Below are 16,746 nucleotides of genomic sequence, written 5' to 3' on the forward strand. Positions count from 1 at the left end.
CCACTGGACTTGTTTTATGTGTTTCCTGGTAGGAATCAATTAGCGAGGAAGCGTACAAATATGCCCTTTAAAAAAAACCAAGACTAGACTTCCGTTTTGGCCCAGAGAGAAAGAAAGAGATTCCAGATAGATGAAAAAATTAACGAGGTAATGCCTGCACGTACAGTGCACTGCCATTAACATCCGGACACTCTTCCGTTGATAGTTGGTCACGTCCAACTCGAATACACGTGTCAGACACAACTACAAACATGCTGGTAGACTGTAAAAGAGAGAATAGCATGACTCATACAAGATGCCGATGTTATTGCAATGTGGACTAAGTCTCTGATGTGCCTTTACCGTTACAACTAACAAGCAATCCATCGTGCATCGAATACAAGCTGTAATTTGCCAGCTTTCGTGGATAGCACAGTTGGTAGGATTGCCATCCTCCCCACATCAGGAGGAAAAGACCTGAGTTCGAGTCTCGTGGATGACAGGAGGAATTTTTATGGGCCTTTTACACAAAGTAGCTGAGTTAGTCGGTCTTAAGCGAAGGTAGTGTGGTTTTTTCTCCCATTACACAGGAAGTCCCCTAAAACTCCATCAGGCCATCAATCATAAAAATTCACGTTGATGAAGTTCAGAGTTACCAATTTGCTACTATAAAAAGAATCCACGTTAGCTGACTTAATTCAATGAAGTCCAAAAAGATGTGCTCTCCACGCGACGTACAACTTGGCAGACTGCAAACAATACTAGCAGACCGTCCAGATAAACCAAATTAAGTCCACCCTTTTGTCACTTTTTTTAAATAATTATGCGCAGTTCAGGCAAGGATCTCAACATTTATACGTAATTATTTTTTGTATCATGCACTGCCTTATTTTCATAAATACAGTCAGATAATTGCTCCATCCCAAATTTTATCACTACCTTAACCAATCTGAATCCATAGCATATTCGTATCACAACACGCTACCGACCTTTCCCTTGTCTGATAAATCTTCCACTGTAGAAACAACCAGAAGTACTGCAGACATAGCAGACCACCACTCTAAACGACTAATTGCAGCTTGATCTCCAGTCGGATGGATAATTCTGTCACCTGTAATGCTTATAAACGCCAATCCAATCTTATTTCCCACGAAAAGACATCTGTTTCACCCAAAGTTCAATAAGTTGGAATTAAAGGATCTCGGAAAGTGATTTCCTTTTATTCTTGAGTTCCCAAATGATGTTTCGATCCATTAGGTGCACTGGTTACTGAGTCCTATCTTAGAAATAGTCCATGTGATCCTGTAGATTCTAGATGGGACTTATTTGCCAACTACACAGTTCATGGGGGATGTTGTTGTTGAGTTTTATAAGCATCGCCGACTTAGGCCCTGAAAAACCCGAGTTTCAGGGAGAAAAAACCATGCTATCCTCACTTGAGACACACGAACTGAGCCACGTAGTGAAAAACACCCATAAAAATTCCTCTCGTCATTGACGGGATTTGAACTCAGGTCTTTTTCTCCCGATGTGGGGAGGATGGCGATCCTACTATCTATGATGCCGACGAGGACCATGAGGGATGCTGAATATCCCTGGTGAGTTCTATTCGTACCTACCATTTTTGCACGTTACGGACATGCCCTGCAAGTTTGGCACTGCCATATTGGAGCCATGTATCACTAACAAAGTTAAAATTATGAGATGAGCCTGGTATGCAAAAACCAGGCTAGATATCAGCCATCGTGGAATATCTCCTTCTTCTCGCTAGCCTTTTTTCTCTTCTGTTCTGAATTTGCTCTGCAGTTTCCACTGAAGAATAACAAGAGATACTGCGTCGATGCATCGGCGAACTTCGCCACTATCGATAATGATGCTCTGGCTCCACGATCATGCTTCTCATGAGGTAGGACATTCCCTGCTTTTCGCATGGTACATCCTTAACGAATCCAGTGAGGCACTGCGGATCTCCTTATTAATCTGTGTACCATGTGAGCTATGTTTCAGAGATATCTCCTTTTCGAAAGATGGACGAATTGCAGTTAGAGCCTGGATTCTCCAATATATTGAAAGAGCAATGGTGTTCTTAGTTAGATCCATTATTTGAAATGATTTTCATTTCTCCACTGGTCTAGGATAGCTGAATGTGCTACCATCTGCGAGTACTCTTTACCACGACGCTAATGTTTTTACCTCTCTTGAGTGTGTCAGGCAAAAAAGAAACACCTTAAATTGGCTTTTTACACGACACATTAAAAGTGCAAAATCATAACACATTTTGATCTACTCCATAAGTGTTACAATCGAAGTCAAGCTGATAAAGTTTGTCTTCGATCCTGCCAAGACATCATAGCTGGAATTATAAGATTAAAGTCATGCGAATTAATGTTTGGGAGATTCGTAAGGTATATGAGGTAGGATACGTTTCTTTAGTTTGGCTGGACTTTACCAGTCAGCAGAACAATTTCTTATTTTAAAGATGACCTTCATTTTAAAAGAGGTGGTACAAGGGATATTGCTAAAGTCATTGAGAAGCCTTTAATGGTTCAGGGATATTGCTAATGAGGAAAGCCATCATTAGGAATGGCTATCCTCATTAGCAACAATGTTTCTTTCTGCGTATAAATAGCACTCACTGGTGATCCATAAGTGAATCCATGATCTCTTTTAAATATAATTTAACATTAGAAAACATCTTAACTATAAATTCAGAAGAACGCTTGTTCCTGTTGTTCGGTGTCCAAAAGTACGTTGTAAGTTTTAAAATGAACTGCACCACATTTTACCACAACACGACAAATTAGTCCTTTATCAGAACGGATGTGCCCATTAAAGATCTTGAACACTTCCTGCGCGATTTCAATGAAAATAGGATATTTCGTTACCACACTAAGCGTGACGGGTGTATTGATAGCATGTGTGTAAGGGAGCAGTCATCAGGGGAGATTTTTTGAATAAATTTTACAACCATCTTCATAACAACATCCATCACTTCAATCAAGAAAGAATTTGTTGTCAGTGGAATAAAGGTAAGATTGCTAAACCGAAATATTTTTGATTAGGACGACTTCGATTGTAGTTACTGAGTGGAGTGGATTTATCTTAATTTAAGTTTCATAAAGTTCAGTCAGTTGAAATTGATTTCGTACATCGACTAAAAACTTAAGGGGGCCAGAATATTTCGTGGGTCGCAAAATCTTTTCGAGGGTAGTGAAAATATTTGTACCTGCATGGTTATTACTAAATAACCAGAGGAATAATACAGTGAAACCTCATTAATCCGACATTCTCAGGGGTGCCTTTAGCGCGTGCGGGATTGATAATTTCGTATTTTTAAATGTAGAATTTATCAACTGTATATATACACTGTGCTGCCACTTTATTAGGAACACCCCTGCTGTGGACACTAATGGTTTTTCCCCCAACGTTGAAAGTCTCATGACCACAGTTGTGGATATAGATGCAGCAGAACAACGTTTCTAGTATCAGTACAAGATACAAACCGTACAAACCGTAGCAAGAATGGGGAAAAGGAGTGATCTAACGGACTTCGAACGTGGCCTAGTTCTAGGTGCAAGACGTGCTGGACAAAGCATCTCTCTAAAAGGGCAGTTCTTCTGAACTTTTTACGCACCACAGTTTCAAGGGTGTATCGAGAATGGTGCAACGAACAGAAAACATCCTCTCAACGGTTGATGAAAGAGGTCAGAGGAGGATGGCTAGAATTGTGCAAGCAAACAGACGGCCCACAATGGCGCCAGCACTGGCCTATCGAGGATTGGAAAACAGTTGCTTGGTTTGACGAGTCGAAGTTCCTGGTGCATCATGTTAATGGAAGGCTGAGAATTTAGCGAAAACAACATGAATCCATGTACTCATCGTGTCTAAGGTGGTGGTGGCAATGTTATGGTGTGGGAAATGTTTTCTTGGAACACGTTGGGTCCAGTGATACCCATATTCACGTCTGAATGCCACATCGTACCTAAACATCGTTGCTGACCAAGTGCATCCGTTCATGTTGCATTCTGCATTCTGCAATTCTGCCCAGACACGATAGGAGGGAGTATATGATGAGAGCCTTGTCGATCAATTCGGCCCTGGAAAGATTGTGCAAGGCTCAAGGGGTAGAATTTTTTTCAGCCTGGACTGTACTTGTTAACAGGAGAGATTGCTTCTACAGGGATGGGATACACTTGAATAGAAAGGGTGCAAGAATATTTGCTGATGCTATCGAGGCAGTGTTAGGTGGGTCGGAAAACTGCTAGCTTGGGGGGGACAAAGACCAATAGATTGACAGTAGCCACTGGCAGAGGTGAAAGAGATTCTTGCACTGCTTCTATTAGAATGAGCAGAAGCCTGAAAATCAAGATGCATGGTATTTCAGAGACTGCTGGGAGCCATTGCGGTACAAGTAAACACATGGGTTGTGTTAGGGTAGCTAAGAATAGAAACAGGTGCATGTATACTTGCGTGTACACCAATGCTAGGAGTCTGGTAAATACATTTGATGAATTTGAGGTATTGCTCAAAACATCAAAGGCAGATATTGTTGGGATATCAGAGACGTGGTGTCACACAGATATAAGGGATGCAGAACTGCAATTTGGGGAGTACAACGTCTACAGAAAGGATAGACAGGATAGGAAGGGGGGGAGGGGTTATGCTATTAGTTAAGAAACACATAAAAACCAAGGAAGTGAAGCCAGTCGACATCGCTGGACAGTGCAGTGTTGAGTCAGTTTGGTGTGACATAAGCATTGGGAGATCAAAATTGAGAGTAGGAGTGTGCTATAGGCCTAATGACTCTGATGAGTATAATAAGAAACTGTACAGGGAAATAGAGTGGGCCAGTAAATCAGAGAGTCTTATAATGGGAGATTTTAATTTCCCAGATATTGACTGGAATTTGGGGGCTGGTTACTCACACACTAGCAGGGCTTTTGTGGATTTATTGGATGATTGTTTTCTACATCAGCATGTTCGAGTGGCAACTAGAAGGAGTAATACTCTTCATTTTATTATCAGCAGTGATTCTTCATGCATTAAGAATCTGCAGATAAATGAAACACTATGCTGTGATCACTGCCACTAGGTGGCAGTGATCACAGTGTGCTGAAGTGGGATTTACTCAAAGAGGTAACTACCATTAGGGGTAAAGGGAAGGGTTATTGCTTCCGTAAAGGCGACTACGATGGACTGAGACAGTATTTAAATTCTATTCAGTGGGACCAACTGATGATGTTACCAACAGCAAATTCAAAATGGGAAGCATTCAAAGAACTTATCTTGGAAGCTACTAGGCTTTACATACCAACTAAGAAATACTGCTCTAGGTTTAGGTCAAAATGGATGTCAGATGAATTAATGAGGCATATGGCAGAGAAGAAAAATGCATGGGATACTTACAAATTAACACATGACACAGAAGCCTATGATAGATACAAATTGATATGCAACCAAGTTACAAAGGAGGTTAGGCAGGCGAAGGCAGATTACTAGAAATCCTTGGCAAGGGATGCAAAGAAAAACAGCAAAGAGTTCTTTACTTATGTAAACTCTAGAAGGAAGGGGATGAATCAGATTGGTCCACTTGATATTGATGGGTCAACTGTTGATGATCCTGCTCAGGTAGCTAATAAACTAAATGAATATTTTGCATCGACATTCACACATGAGGAGTTATTCAGCAAGGGGAATGCCAGAAGTGTATTCAACTCTAGCAGTAAGCTACAGAATCTTGAAATAACTGGGAGTAAAGTGGAGGAGAAACTGTTGAAGATAAACACAAGAAAGGCACCCGGGGTGGATGGGATCTATCCAGTTATATTAAAGGAGGCAGCAAAGGAAGTAAGCAAACCCTTAGCCATAATTATGAGAGCTTCCTTGGACTCAGGGGAGGTACCCATAGACTGGAAATGTGCAAATGTGACCCCAATTCACAAAGGAGGATCAAAGGCTGACACAAGTAATTATAGACCTGTGAGCTTAACTTCTGTTCCAGGAAAATTAATGGAGGCACTGGTTAAAGAAGCACTGCAGGATCATTTAGACAAGACTTCAGTTATAGCTCAGACACAGCATGGTTTTGTTAAGGGGAAGTCTTGCCTGACCAACTTGATTGGATACTATGATGCAGTCACAAAAGAATTGGATGCAGGGAATAACTTTGATATTATATACTTGGATCTTAGAAAGGCTTTTGATACTGTTGCACATGGAAGAGTGCTACACAAATTGGAGCAGTGTGACATTGGAGGCAAATTGCTGCTATGGATAAAGGGGTGGTTGAGGGGGAGAAGACAGAGAGTGGTAATCAATGGACACTGCTCATCGTGGACTAATGTTATTAGTGGAGTCCCTCAGGGCTCAGTGTTGGGTCCATTATTGTTTTCTGTATTTATAAATGATATTGATGATGGTATATCAAGCTTAATGTCCAAGTTTGCAGATGATACAAAGGTTGGCAGGGTTGTCAAGGACACTACTGACACTATGCTGCTGCAACAGGATCTGGAAAGGTTGAGCAGATGGGCTGAGAGGTGGCAAATGAAGTTTAACATTGACAAATGTAAAGTACTACACATGGGAAAAAGCAACCCCAGAGCAACGTATCAACTCTGTGGTACTACACTGACAGTGGTAGAGAATGAAAGGGACTTGGGGGTGATTGTGCAGGCAGATATGAAGTTCTCTGAGCAGTGCAGACGGGCTGCAAGTGTAGCTCATGGAGTATTGTCAATGATATACAGGAATTTTTCCAGCAGGGATAAGGAGGTGATTATTCCATTGTATAAGGCAATGGTCAGGCCACACCTAGAGTACTGTATACAGGTCTGGAGGCCTCATTTCAAGAAGGATGTAGAGCTGCTGGAACGAGTACAGAGAAGGGCAACAAGATTAGTGAATGGAACAAAGGGGTGCTCTTACGAAGAAAGGCTTAAGTTTTGCAAATTACAGTGTCTGGAGAATAGGCACCAGCGAGGTGATCTGATAGAGGTGTATAAAGCCTTGAATGGTTTAAGCACGCTCAATGCTGATGGGATTCTTCCTCTAGCTCAGAATAATCACCTGAGAGGGCATAAATTCAAATTGAGGAAAGACAGATGTAGGATAGACGTGCGGAAATTTGCCTTTAGCCAGCGGGTGGTTGGTTGGTGGAACAGACTGCCATCCCTTGTGGTGGAGGTTGATAGCCTAAATAAGTTTAAGGCTCAGCTGGACAGGTATTTTGAACGAACAGAGGGGTGAAGTGGAAGTGGGTTTTTTTTTTTTTTTTTTTTTGGCTGATGCTGCATAAGCTTGCTTTCTTGCATCAAATGCCTCTACTAATGCTAATGCTAATGCTAATGTTGACAGTTTATCCTCAGTCAGATGGTTACTTCCAGCAGGATAATGCGCCAGTGCAGAAAGCCCGAATCACTATGGAATGGTTCCAGGAACATGACAATGAATTTTCTTTGCTGCAGTGGCCCGCTCAGTCCCTGGATCTCAATCCTATTGAACATCTTTGGGATGAGCTGGAAAGGACTGTTCGCTGCAGGCCTACACCTCCGTCGAATCTCAATGAACTGCGTGACACACTCATGTGTGCATGGTACTCCATTTCTGCACAATGTTTTCAGCATATTTTTCAATCCATGCCTAGACGAATTCAGACTGTTTTGAAGGGTAAAGGAGGCTCAACACGCTACTAGGTAGGTGTACCTAATAAAGTGACAGCACTGTATATACGCTTTGGGTGGTGAGTATAACAATCATATCTACTTATAGTGGTGTTTTGAAAGTGGTGTTAGAAACTTGAGTAACATTAGAATCAATGAAAACATTTTTTATTATGAGAATGTAAATTGAACACGTGTTTTTGTTTTCTCTTTTCCAGTTTGATTCGCTAACATCATGGAGGCAATAACAGTACTTTACCATCTATCCTTCTTTCTTGGAGCGATGTATAATATCTTTGACAGAAGCTTAGGTCCAGCAGTATATGAAGACACTGAAATGAAGAAGGCAGTTGTAAGTGCCAATTTCCACCTAATCTTCAGTTTACACTGCGTATCTAATGTGTAGCAGGCACGCTAATTATTTTCTTAATATCTGAAGTTTTCGTTCTTTACGTACAACTCACCTCGTGCCTAAGAAGTGACTTCAACTCCAGCTTAAAAGAAACTTCGTGAAAAGAAATGTGTTGCTTGCTCTGGTATTAATCAGAAAGTTAAATAAAATGATTGCTTTTATAACAGATAATGATCAGTGATATAATTTTAATCAGCATTCATTAAAATGTTAATTAGATTTTTGGAACTGCAATTCTTTTTTTTTCTTTTAAGACAATCGACCACCAATTTAGTGATTTTGGTGTGAAGATGGTAGAAAACCTTCTAGAAGCCAAACGATTTTTGGAAATCCCTTCGAGGTTTTCTCTGGAGGCGAAGACGGATTTGCTTCAGATCAATCCTCCTGTCTTAGAATACTTGAAGTCCACCATGTTCGATGACGGGCGCATGCAACTGCTGATCAGAGCGCATTATGAAACGGTAAATAACTTTTCAGGATTAGTTCTCTTATGTATTAGGAAAGATTGGACTGTATGTACTTCATTTTTTATTAATCCTTATGCAGGATGACTAGGAATTCCAGTGGATATCCACCGTGCTAACTGTGAGGGCTATTCTTAGAAGGCTCAAAAGTGGCGTAATTTTTAAATAAAATTCATTTTATTCTTGAGTGATACTTGCATAAGGATTCACTAAATGAAGTTCAGGTACATTTTATTCGTGTCCTTTTTTTTAAGATGTGTACATTGAATACATAGACATTTATTTGAATTTTTAAACTTTCTTCTTCTTTCAGATTACACGCACACTACCTACAACTTTGGAAGTCATGAGAGGGCCAAATATAACTGGCACGCAGGGAACACACTATGTCCGCAGCATCACCTACGGTGGTGATCTTGTGATCTCCATTCGTCTTTTATCACCTCATCAGCAGGAACCTTTGGCCAGTAAGAACACGGGAATGGATATAGAAGGTAAGTTGGGATGCAGATTCAAAGCCAAAACATCGTTACTTAAGATACATAATTTGCCTCATGGTGTATAAATTAAGGTTCTACCACTGTCTCATCAATTCTCGTCATCCCAAAAAGATGGAAAAGTCCAATGAAATAAACTTTAACGCTTATGGAGGTACGCTTGATCATCTCACAGGGAAGTGAGATGATCAAGTCATCTCTTTTACAAGATTTGATTTGATCTGAAATGATTTTCCTAAATTGGAATTTATGCCCGCTCATGTGGGCAATCCGAACAAGAAGAATCTCATTAGGACCGAGCTTCCTCAAATCATTCAAAGCCTTATATACCTCAATCAGATCACCTCAGAGGTGCCTAGTCTCCAGACACTGTAATTTGCAGAACTTAAGCCTTCCTTGGTAAGAGTACCCCTTTGTCTCCTCACCAATCTCGTTGCCCTTAAATGCACTCGTTCTAGCAACTCTACATCCTTCCTAAAATGAGACCTCCAGACCTGTACACAGTACTCTAGATGTGGACTGACCCTTGTCTTATACAAAGGGATAACCAACTCCTTATTTCTGATAGCAAAATTCCTTCGTATCATTGACCCCATGCACTGTCAGCGAACTTCATATCTGATTGCACAATTACCCACAGGTATTTTTCATTCTCCACTAACCTGAGTGTAGTACCGCACAGTTGATACGTTATCTGGGGTTACTGCTTCCCTTATGGAGTATTTTGTATTTGTCAATGTTAGACTTCAGTTTGCACCTCTCAACCCATCTGACAACTTTTTTTAGAACCTGTTGCAGTAGCACACTGCCATTACTGTCATTAACAACCCTGCCAACCTTCGTATCGTCAGAAAACTTGGACATTAAGCCAGATATACATTTAACAATATCATTGATAAATATATAAAAGAACAATGGGTCCAACACCGAACACTGAGGGACTCCACTAATAACATTAGTCCACTAAGACGACTGTCTTCGTGAACCAATCCTACCACTCGCTGTCTTCTCCCAATAAACCACCCCTTTATCCATAGCAGCAACTTGCCCTTAATGCCATACTCTTTGAATTTGTACAGTTGTCTTCCATGTACAGCAGTATTAAAAGCTTTTCTGAAATCCAAGAATATGATATCAAAATCATTTTTTGCATATAGTTCTACATCATTGAATCATTTTTTGCATCCAGTTTGTGACCACATCATAGTATCCAATGAAATTGGTCAGACAGAACATCCCTTTAAAAAACATATTCTATGTCTCAACAATAACTGCAGTCTTGTGTAGAAGACCATGCAATGATTCTTTTTTAACCAGGTAGTACCTTAATTTCCCTGGAACAGAAGTTAAACTAACAGGTCCGTAATTACCTGTCTCATTCTTTGATCCTCCTTCATGAATTGAGGAGTCATGTCCAAATCTCCAGGAAGTGGAGACCACCCTGAATCCAAGGATGCTCTCATAATTACGAAGAAGGGTTTGCTTATTTCCGTTACTGCTTCCTTTAATATAACTGGATAGATCCCATCCACCCAGGTGTCTTTCCTATGTTTAACTTCACCAATTTCTCCTCAAATTTCGCCTGAACCAATAGTAATGGATCTTATATGTGTTATTGAATTCCAGCAGGTAGTTATTTTAACTGCAACTAAGGAACGATATTGTAATAGTTAATTGGACAACTGATGTTCAAAACAGTCAATGAGATCATATTTTTTTCAATCCCAAGGGTTGTTGAACATGATGAAAATTACGTCGGATGAAGAAGTGTCGCCGGAAATTAAATACTTTTCTTCTGTTGATGTGTCAAATTTCTCGAGGGACCTTCAGGGACTCCGGACTCTTCTGAAAGAATTTCCGAAACGATTGATGGCTGAAGATAAAAAGGGAGTGCCTATTCGTGTGGAACTCTTCCCACTGAACGCTGTCTTAAAAGTTCCAGTGTCGAACTACAAGGAAGATATGTAAGTAACCTTACCGAACTTGCAACGTACTTCGATACTTGATGATGGTATTGTCTGTAAAGTTAAATTCGTTGAAAGTTATTCCAGTATATTACATTCATTGCAGTGTCCTCATTCCAAAACTCGACGATCTGGACATGTATTTAGATGACCTGCGTCTGTGTTTTCACTCAATGAAACAACTGTTCTTTGGAAATGAAGTCGTGTATATGGGCCACAAGAAACAGGTACGTGGTATATTCATTATTTATTCACTAATTATGCCATAAATACTGATGGAAAACCCTGCAAATATAGAATACCCTCTAGCAGTGAGATAGATCACTGGCCAAAATATTATAAACCGTTATTCAATATCTAGTAGGCCTACCTTCTTCTTGAATTCAACGGCGTACACGTCATGGGATGGATTCGACTAAGTGGCAGAGGTAGTCTCTTTCCAGATTTGACCATTCTTCCACGATTTCTGTAAGCTGCTGTGTTCTGTTCAGTAGGAATTGCAAAGCGAAACTGTCCTTTCAAACATATCCCACCATTCTGAAATGGATTCATATCTGGAGAATTAGGCGACAAGGGTAGATGCTGTGGTGGAGATAGTTATGTTGTCTTCTTGAAAAGATCCACCATACCATGCAAAAAGATTTAATCCGGGTAAATATGAAGCATTGCAGGGTGAAGTTAATTCGTTACAATAGAAAGTTATTCATTGAAGGAAACACGACCTTCTAACAATATAAGCATATCCTATACCATGATACCATCTCACCTCCATCCACTTGAGATGTGCAAATGACACAGTCTGGTTGCATGGCTTCATGATGTTGATGTCCCACTTTCGCCTTCCCATATAGGCAAAATTGTAAATCAACACTCGTCAGATCACATGATCTTTTTCCACTGTACTACAGTTCAGTCTTCGCGTTTGTGGCACCACTTAGATATTTTGTAGCAGTGGTTCCACACAAAAAATTCCAAAGTAAAATCTTTAGAATTTTTATAGAACGAAGTACCTTTTGCTTAGCATCCGACTAGCAAACCCCAGATTATTTAATTCCTGCTGCATAGTTCGGTCAGACTTTCTATCCCATTTCTTCCTTTTAAGTTGAATTCTCCTTTCTTCGTTGTTGCAATCGTTATTACAAGAACTAACAGTTTTCCAAGACGACTGACGTCTCCCTTGTTTTGACCAGGTGGCTTGAAGCCAAGCTCCTGCCTGCCTCCAACCCCTTCATACAGCTTTATCCACCATCGTTTGATGGTGGATAAAGCTATTTTAACCATCACTGGATAAAATAGCCATCTCAAACGAACGCAATATTAAAGCCACCAACAGTCTTTCCAACAAGTCCACCACTGGTTCTAATAGACTCTCAGTTTTTAGGGTTAAATTATGCAGTGCGTATATCATTGACCACTTGCTTGAAGCATGCAACTCCTTCCTCAAAACTAGAGCTTAACCTTCCATCTGGAACGTATTATGTTCCTCCCGTCCCAAAGAAGTCTAGTCCTAAATTGTCCAACGATTACAGACCAGTTGCTGTAGGATGCACCTTTCTCAAATCATAGAATGCAGATCTCACCGAGCATATATTTGGCGATAATCCTCCATAGCATACTACTCGCACGATCCACTATCACCAACCTCATGGACACAGTTTTTAAAATATAACATATCTTAAGCAAAAAAGAGCAACTTTATATTGTGTTCCTCAACATTAAGGCGCTTTTTGATAACCTTTCCATCCCTGCACTGTGCACCATTTTATGGGATTACTTCAAAATCTCTAGCCACCTATTCGATCTTATTAAGAACCTCCTACAGTCCAGGACCCATAAGAAACCAAAACCATCATCATCGAATTGTCTGCTCCAGAGAACTCTCCCAAGGAGAGGGGGCGCGTTCTCTCTGCTGCCCTCTTCTCAACATCTTCAGAACCCTTCCACGCAAATCATGCAAACCTCGTACATTTATGCCCTCGTTAAACTCTAGGATAGATTATGTCTATGATGCTAATCATATATGAATTTAGTTAAGACAATACCTTGCCTTAACCAGAGCCTGGTTAAGACCAGGTATTGTATTGTCTTAACCCGCCCGAGTACTCAACCAATTGCATTCTGTAAATAAAACGATTTCGTTTGCTATTGTCGTACACTCCATTAGAATATTTGTGGCAAAGTTGTTTACAATGCTCTCTTACTTACTCACAGGAATGGAATGATATTCCAAACTTCAATTATTTTTCTCCAACTTAGGTTATGGATCTGCTTCGGAAACTTAAGGAACTGCAAAGAATCTTCCACAGTGCCATCGCCAACATCGATGAGGACCCAATACAGATTATTGACGCTTTAAATGCGTACGCTGAGGGTGGCAGCAGGGTGCCAAAAAAGTACTGGCGTAGACTCCAGCCTCTGCTGGATAATCAAGTGAGTTTTTTTTTTTTTTTAGTCTGTTTTATGTGTGGACATCATTTAAAATTTGATAGGTTAATGATACTTTTGTTATCTACGCATGCTCGCATTCTTATTTTTATAAGAATTACCAAAAAAGGTAACATTACAGAAGTCTATACATGATACTCGAAAATATGGTCACATGACATGAGTACGGCATATGATCCCGTCCAAAGGTGAAACAGGCCTGAAATCTGTGAACGATGCTCGATATAAAGATGTCTATAAGATTCTATAGAAACAAGTCCATTTCTCTCACCAGCGCAGACCTTTGCTCTCCAAGTGACCGAGGACCCAAGGGCGTCCCACACTTTTTCGATCGAATTTAAATATGGTGATCCTAGGTGCCACGGCAGTCGTTGGATATCTTCAGTTTCAAGATATTCTTCCACCACTTGAGCTCTGTGTGCAGTGGCATTGACGTGCACGAAAAGAAAATCTAGACCAACCGCACCCCAAACTCCTCTACGCAGTTACGGTACCCTTATCAAAAACATGAAGAAGCCGCATTCCTCTTTCTGAGATCTTCATTTCGGACTGAAATGAAGATATCAGAAGATATTAAATCGGACTGGGGGACTCAATAAGAAGACTCTCTTACTATATTATACAGCAGTATTCGTACCAATAACAACATATGCTTCGGGAGTCTGGTTTCATAGAGCCGTTAATGTTAAACTCCGTTCCAAGCTCAACTCCATTCAACGGATTATGCTGCTTGCCATGCTGTGGACCTGCAGGACAGTGTCCTCTGCTGGAGTCTCACCACTAGACCTGTATGTCATCTTCAAAGGATTATGCTATCGTCTAAAGCACAGAGTTCCTGGCGAGATTCTCGGCATCTCATGCAACTTAACTGCTAACATCAAAGACGAGAAACGGAGAATCTGGAATGAACTTATCAGTGTGTGGCAATCACGATGGGATTCCAGTACTACTGGTCAAGTCACCGGCTCTTTTGTTCCTGCAGTTACCTTCCCTCTCAACAAGAACCTCCGCCAATGGTTTTCTCCCAGCCTAACAACATCGTATATACTTACTGGGCACGGCTCCATCAACTCCAAACTATTTCAATTTGGCTTGTCTGACACCAATCTCTGCTTGTGTGGTGCTGAGGAAACCTGGACGCACATTCTGTATCGCTGCAACCTGTACCACCACAACAAAAATACATTACAAGCTGCTGTCAGCAACTTCTCTGAAGGAAATGAAGTGGCGCTGACTGAAATTTCTCAATCGTTCTCGGCTCTACATCAATTCTGCTCTGCTGTTTTCACCAAAAGAAAGCAACTCTTCTCAAGTCTATCAACATCAAAGAACCAACCCAACACCTGCAATGTCTATCGATATCTCTTAAAACTGATATCACCTGCCATCTCCTTTTGTTTTTTTAGCTGGTACCACAGTTTGGGCAGCTGTGGGTACGGGATTAGCTAGCACCCACTGGTATAGCACTACCTCCAGCGGGTGCGGTTTTCGTTCTTCCTAGGACAGAAAAAGGCTGCTGTCTTCTGGTTCCTCTGATACATCTGATTAGTTGCGTGATGTGATTTGCAGTGTACAGATGTTAAATGTTCATTACACTTATGACACAGTCCGGTTGGAAATGAATCAACCTGTGACCGCAGCAGCCTCAAGAGACATCATAACCAGACATCATAAGGTCATAGAACAGTCTGTTCTGGTTCACGTGTCCTTCGAGCGACCTTCGTTAGCTCTTCTTGTAATGGTGCCTGTCTCCTGAAACCGCTTCCATAGTACCGAGACGACACTGCGTGACACATTAAGCCAACGTGCCACCTCTGTCTGGGACTGCTTCAAGTTGCCCAACAGCCCGCCATCTCAGTCATCTTAGTAATGGTGACTTACCATTCTGAGTACTGGAGATGTGGCTTTCCCACTGAGCGAGCCAAACCAGGGAATGAAGTGAGGTGGTTTCAATCCATGTTTGTTTTCCTGAAAAACATTTTGTTCTTTTAATTTTGTTGAGCAGTGTATTATGTTGTACTTAAAATCTAATACTTGTTTTGTGCTATAAACTAAGTTTTAATTTTTTTTTTTAATTTTACAGAAAGCTTATCTACGAAGTAAGTAATCTGCCCATCAGGCTATCCATGCACGTATGTATTTATTTGTCTATCTTTACCAAAACATAATGTCCTCTAGTGCCACCAACGGCATGTCTAAAATCATTTCATATGATATCTCAAGGAAGTTTTGGTCCCTTTAAAGAAATATATTTCATAAATTGACTTGAATATTCCATAAACTTAAAATATTTGATGTAGAGCGAAAGATTGAGAGGAGAGAATGAATAATAATTAAGGCATAATTAAGAAACCTTTGTATACCGCTTGGCTCAATAGACGTGTCGTTTTTGATAGTTGTCAACATTTATGCTGTGCATAATGATATGAAGAGAGGAGAGTATGAGCAGGGTTCGGTACGTTCTTCATTTCACAAGAACTGTTGCCATAACGACTTTTAAAAGCTTGATGTACATTCCTCAAGCGTTTAGAAGTTTTTATGGCAACAATCTTTGTCCAATCAAGAACGTACTGAACCCTGCTAATACTCTTCTCTCTTCACACCATCATGCAGAGCATATAGAACGTTACTGTTCTTTAATTTTATATTAATAAAATGTTTTTTTTTATCTTATGCTTCAATATAGACCGAATTCCTGAAGGTGGAACTGAGTACATCCGATGGGGCAGTGACCAGTGTGGTTCCGTAGCCGCCAATGATGAGTCCACTGGAGTGATTATCACAGCCAATCCCGAAGGAATTGGAGACTACCACTGTCTCATCAATTCTCGTCATCCCAAAGAGGTGGAAAAGTCCAATCAAATCAACTACATCGCTTATGGAGGGACTCTTGATCATCTCACCGGGAAGGGTGGAAGTCAAATTAGGTGTGCTAAATGTCACGCCAAATCTAGGACAATTGTAATGATTCCTGCAGCTGCAATTTGTCCTAGTGGCTGGACCAAGGAATACAATGGGTTGCTAATGGCGGGATCGTTTCATTATTACACCCAGTACATTTGCATGGATTACAGTTTCGTTATCAACGACGAAAAGGTGAAGGTCCATGATTACGGAAAGAATTCCATCGTGGAAATTATTCCAAAATGTGGGACTCTTCCTTGTTCCATCTACAAAGCTACTGTTGCTCTCCCATGTGTTGTGTGTACTAAATAAGGTTTATGTCTGCTTTTAGAAATTAAAACAGAAAAGTGTTCTGTAATGCTTCTTCTCGTAGAAATGAAAATTGAATTTTATTTCACATTTTCGACATCTTACATTGAC

General features: G+C 40.6%; 1 protein-coding gene across 1 annotated transcript; it reads left to right on the forward strand.

Annotated features, from left to right (window-relative positions):
• The first annotated feature begins 2,851 nt into the window (after positions 1 to 2,851).
• Positions 2,852 to 16,638, forward strand: LOC150084958 (uncharacterized). Its single transcript, XM_090376412.1, has 9 exons — positions 2,852 to 3,008; positions 7,859 to 7,992; positions 8,307 to 8,513; positions 8,830 to 9,010; positions 10,743 to 10,977; positions 11,084 to 11,204; positions 13,234 to 13,407; positions 15,506 to 15,521; positions 16,109 to 16,638. Exons 2-9 carry the CDS (start codon positions 7,876 to 7,878, stop codon positions 16,636 to 16,638), a joined length of 1,581 nt encoding a protein of 526 aa, XP_090232538.1. The 5' UTR covers positions 2,852 to 3,008; positions 7,859 to 7,875.
• The last annotated feature ends 108 nt before the right edge of the window (positions 16,639 to 16,746 follow it).

This window comes from Mastigoproctus giganteus, chromosome 6, assembly GCF_048544385.1.
Source record: "Mastigoproctus giganteus isolate SK-2022 chromosome 6, ASM4854438v1, whole genome shotgun sequence".
Taxonomy (NCBI): Eukaryota; Metazoa; Arthropoda; class Arachnida; order Uropygi; family Thelyphonidae; genus Mastigoproctus; species Mastigoproctus giganteus.

Bases quoted from the DNA above. Each gene is read 5' to 3' on its own strand.
- LOC150084958 (XM_090376412.1), top strand. From the start codon at position 7,876: ATGGAGGCAATAACAGTACTTTACCATCTATCCTTCTTTCTTGGAGCG. The intron at 8,514-8,829 runs GTAAATAACTTT...TTCTTCTTTCAG, and splicing joins TCAGAGCGCATTATGAAACG to ATTACACGCACACTACCTAC. The intron at 10,978-11,083 runs GTAAGTAACCTT...CATTCATTGCAG, and splicing joins TCGAACTACAAGGAAGATAT to TGTCCTCATTCCAAAACTCG.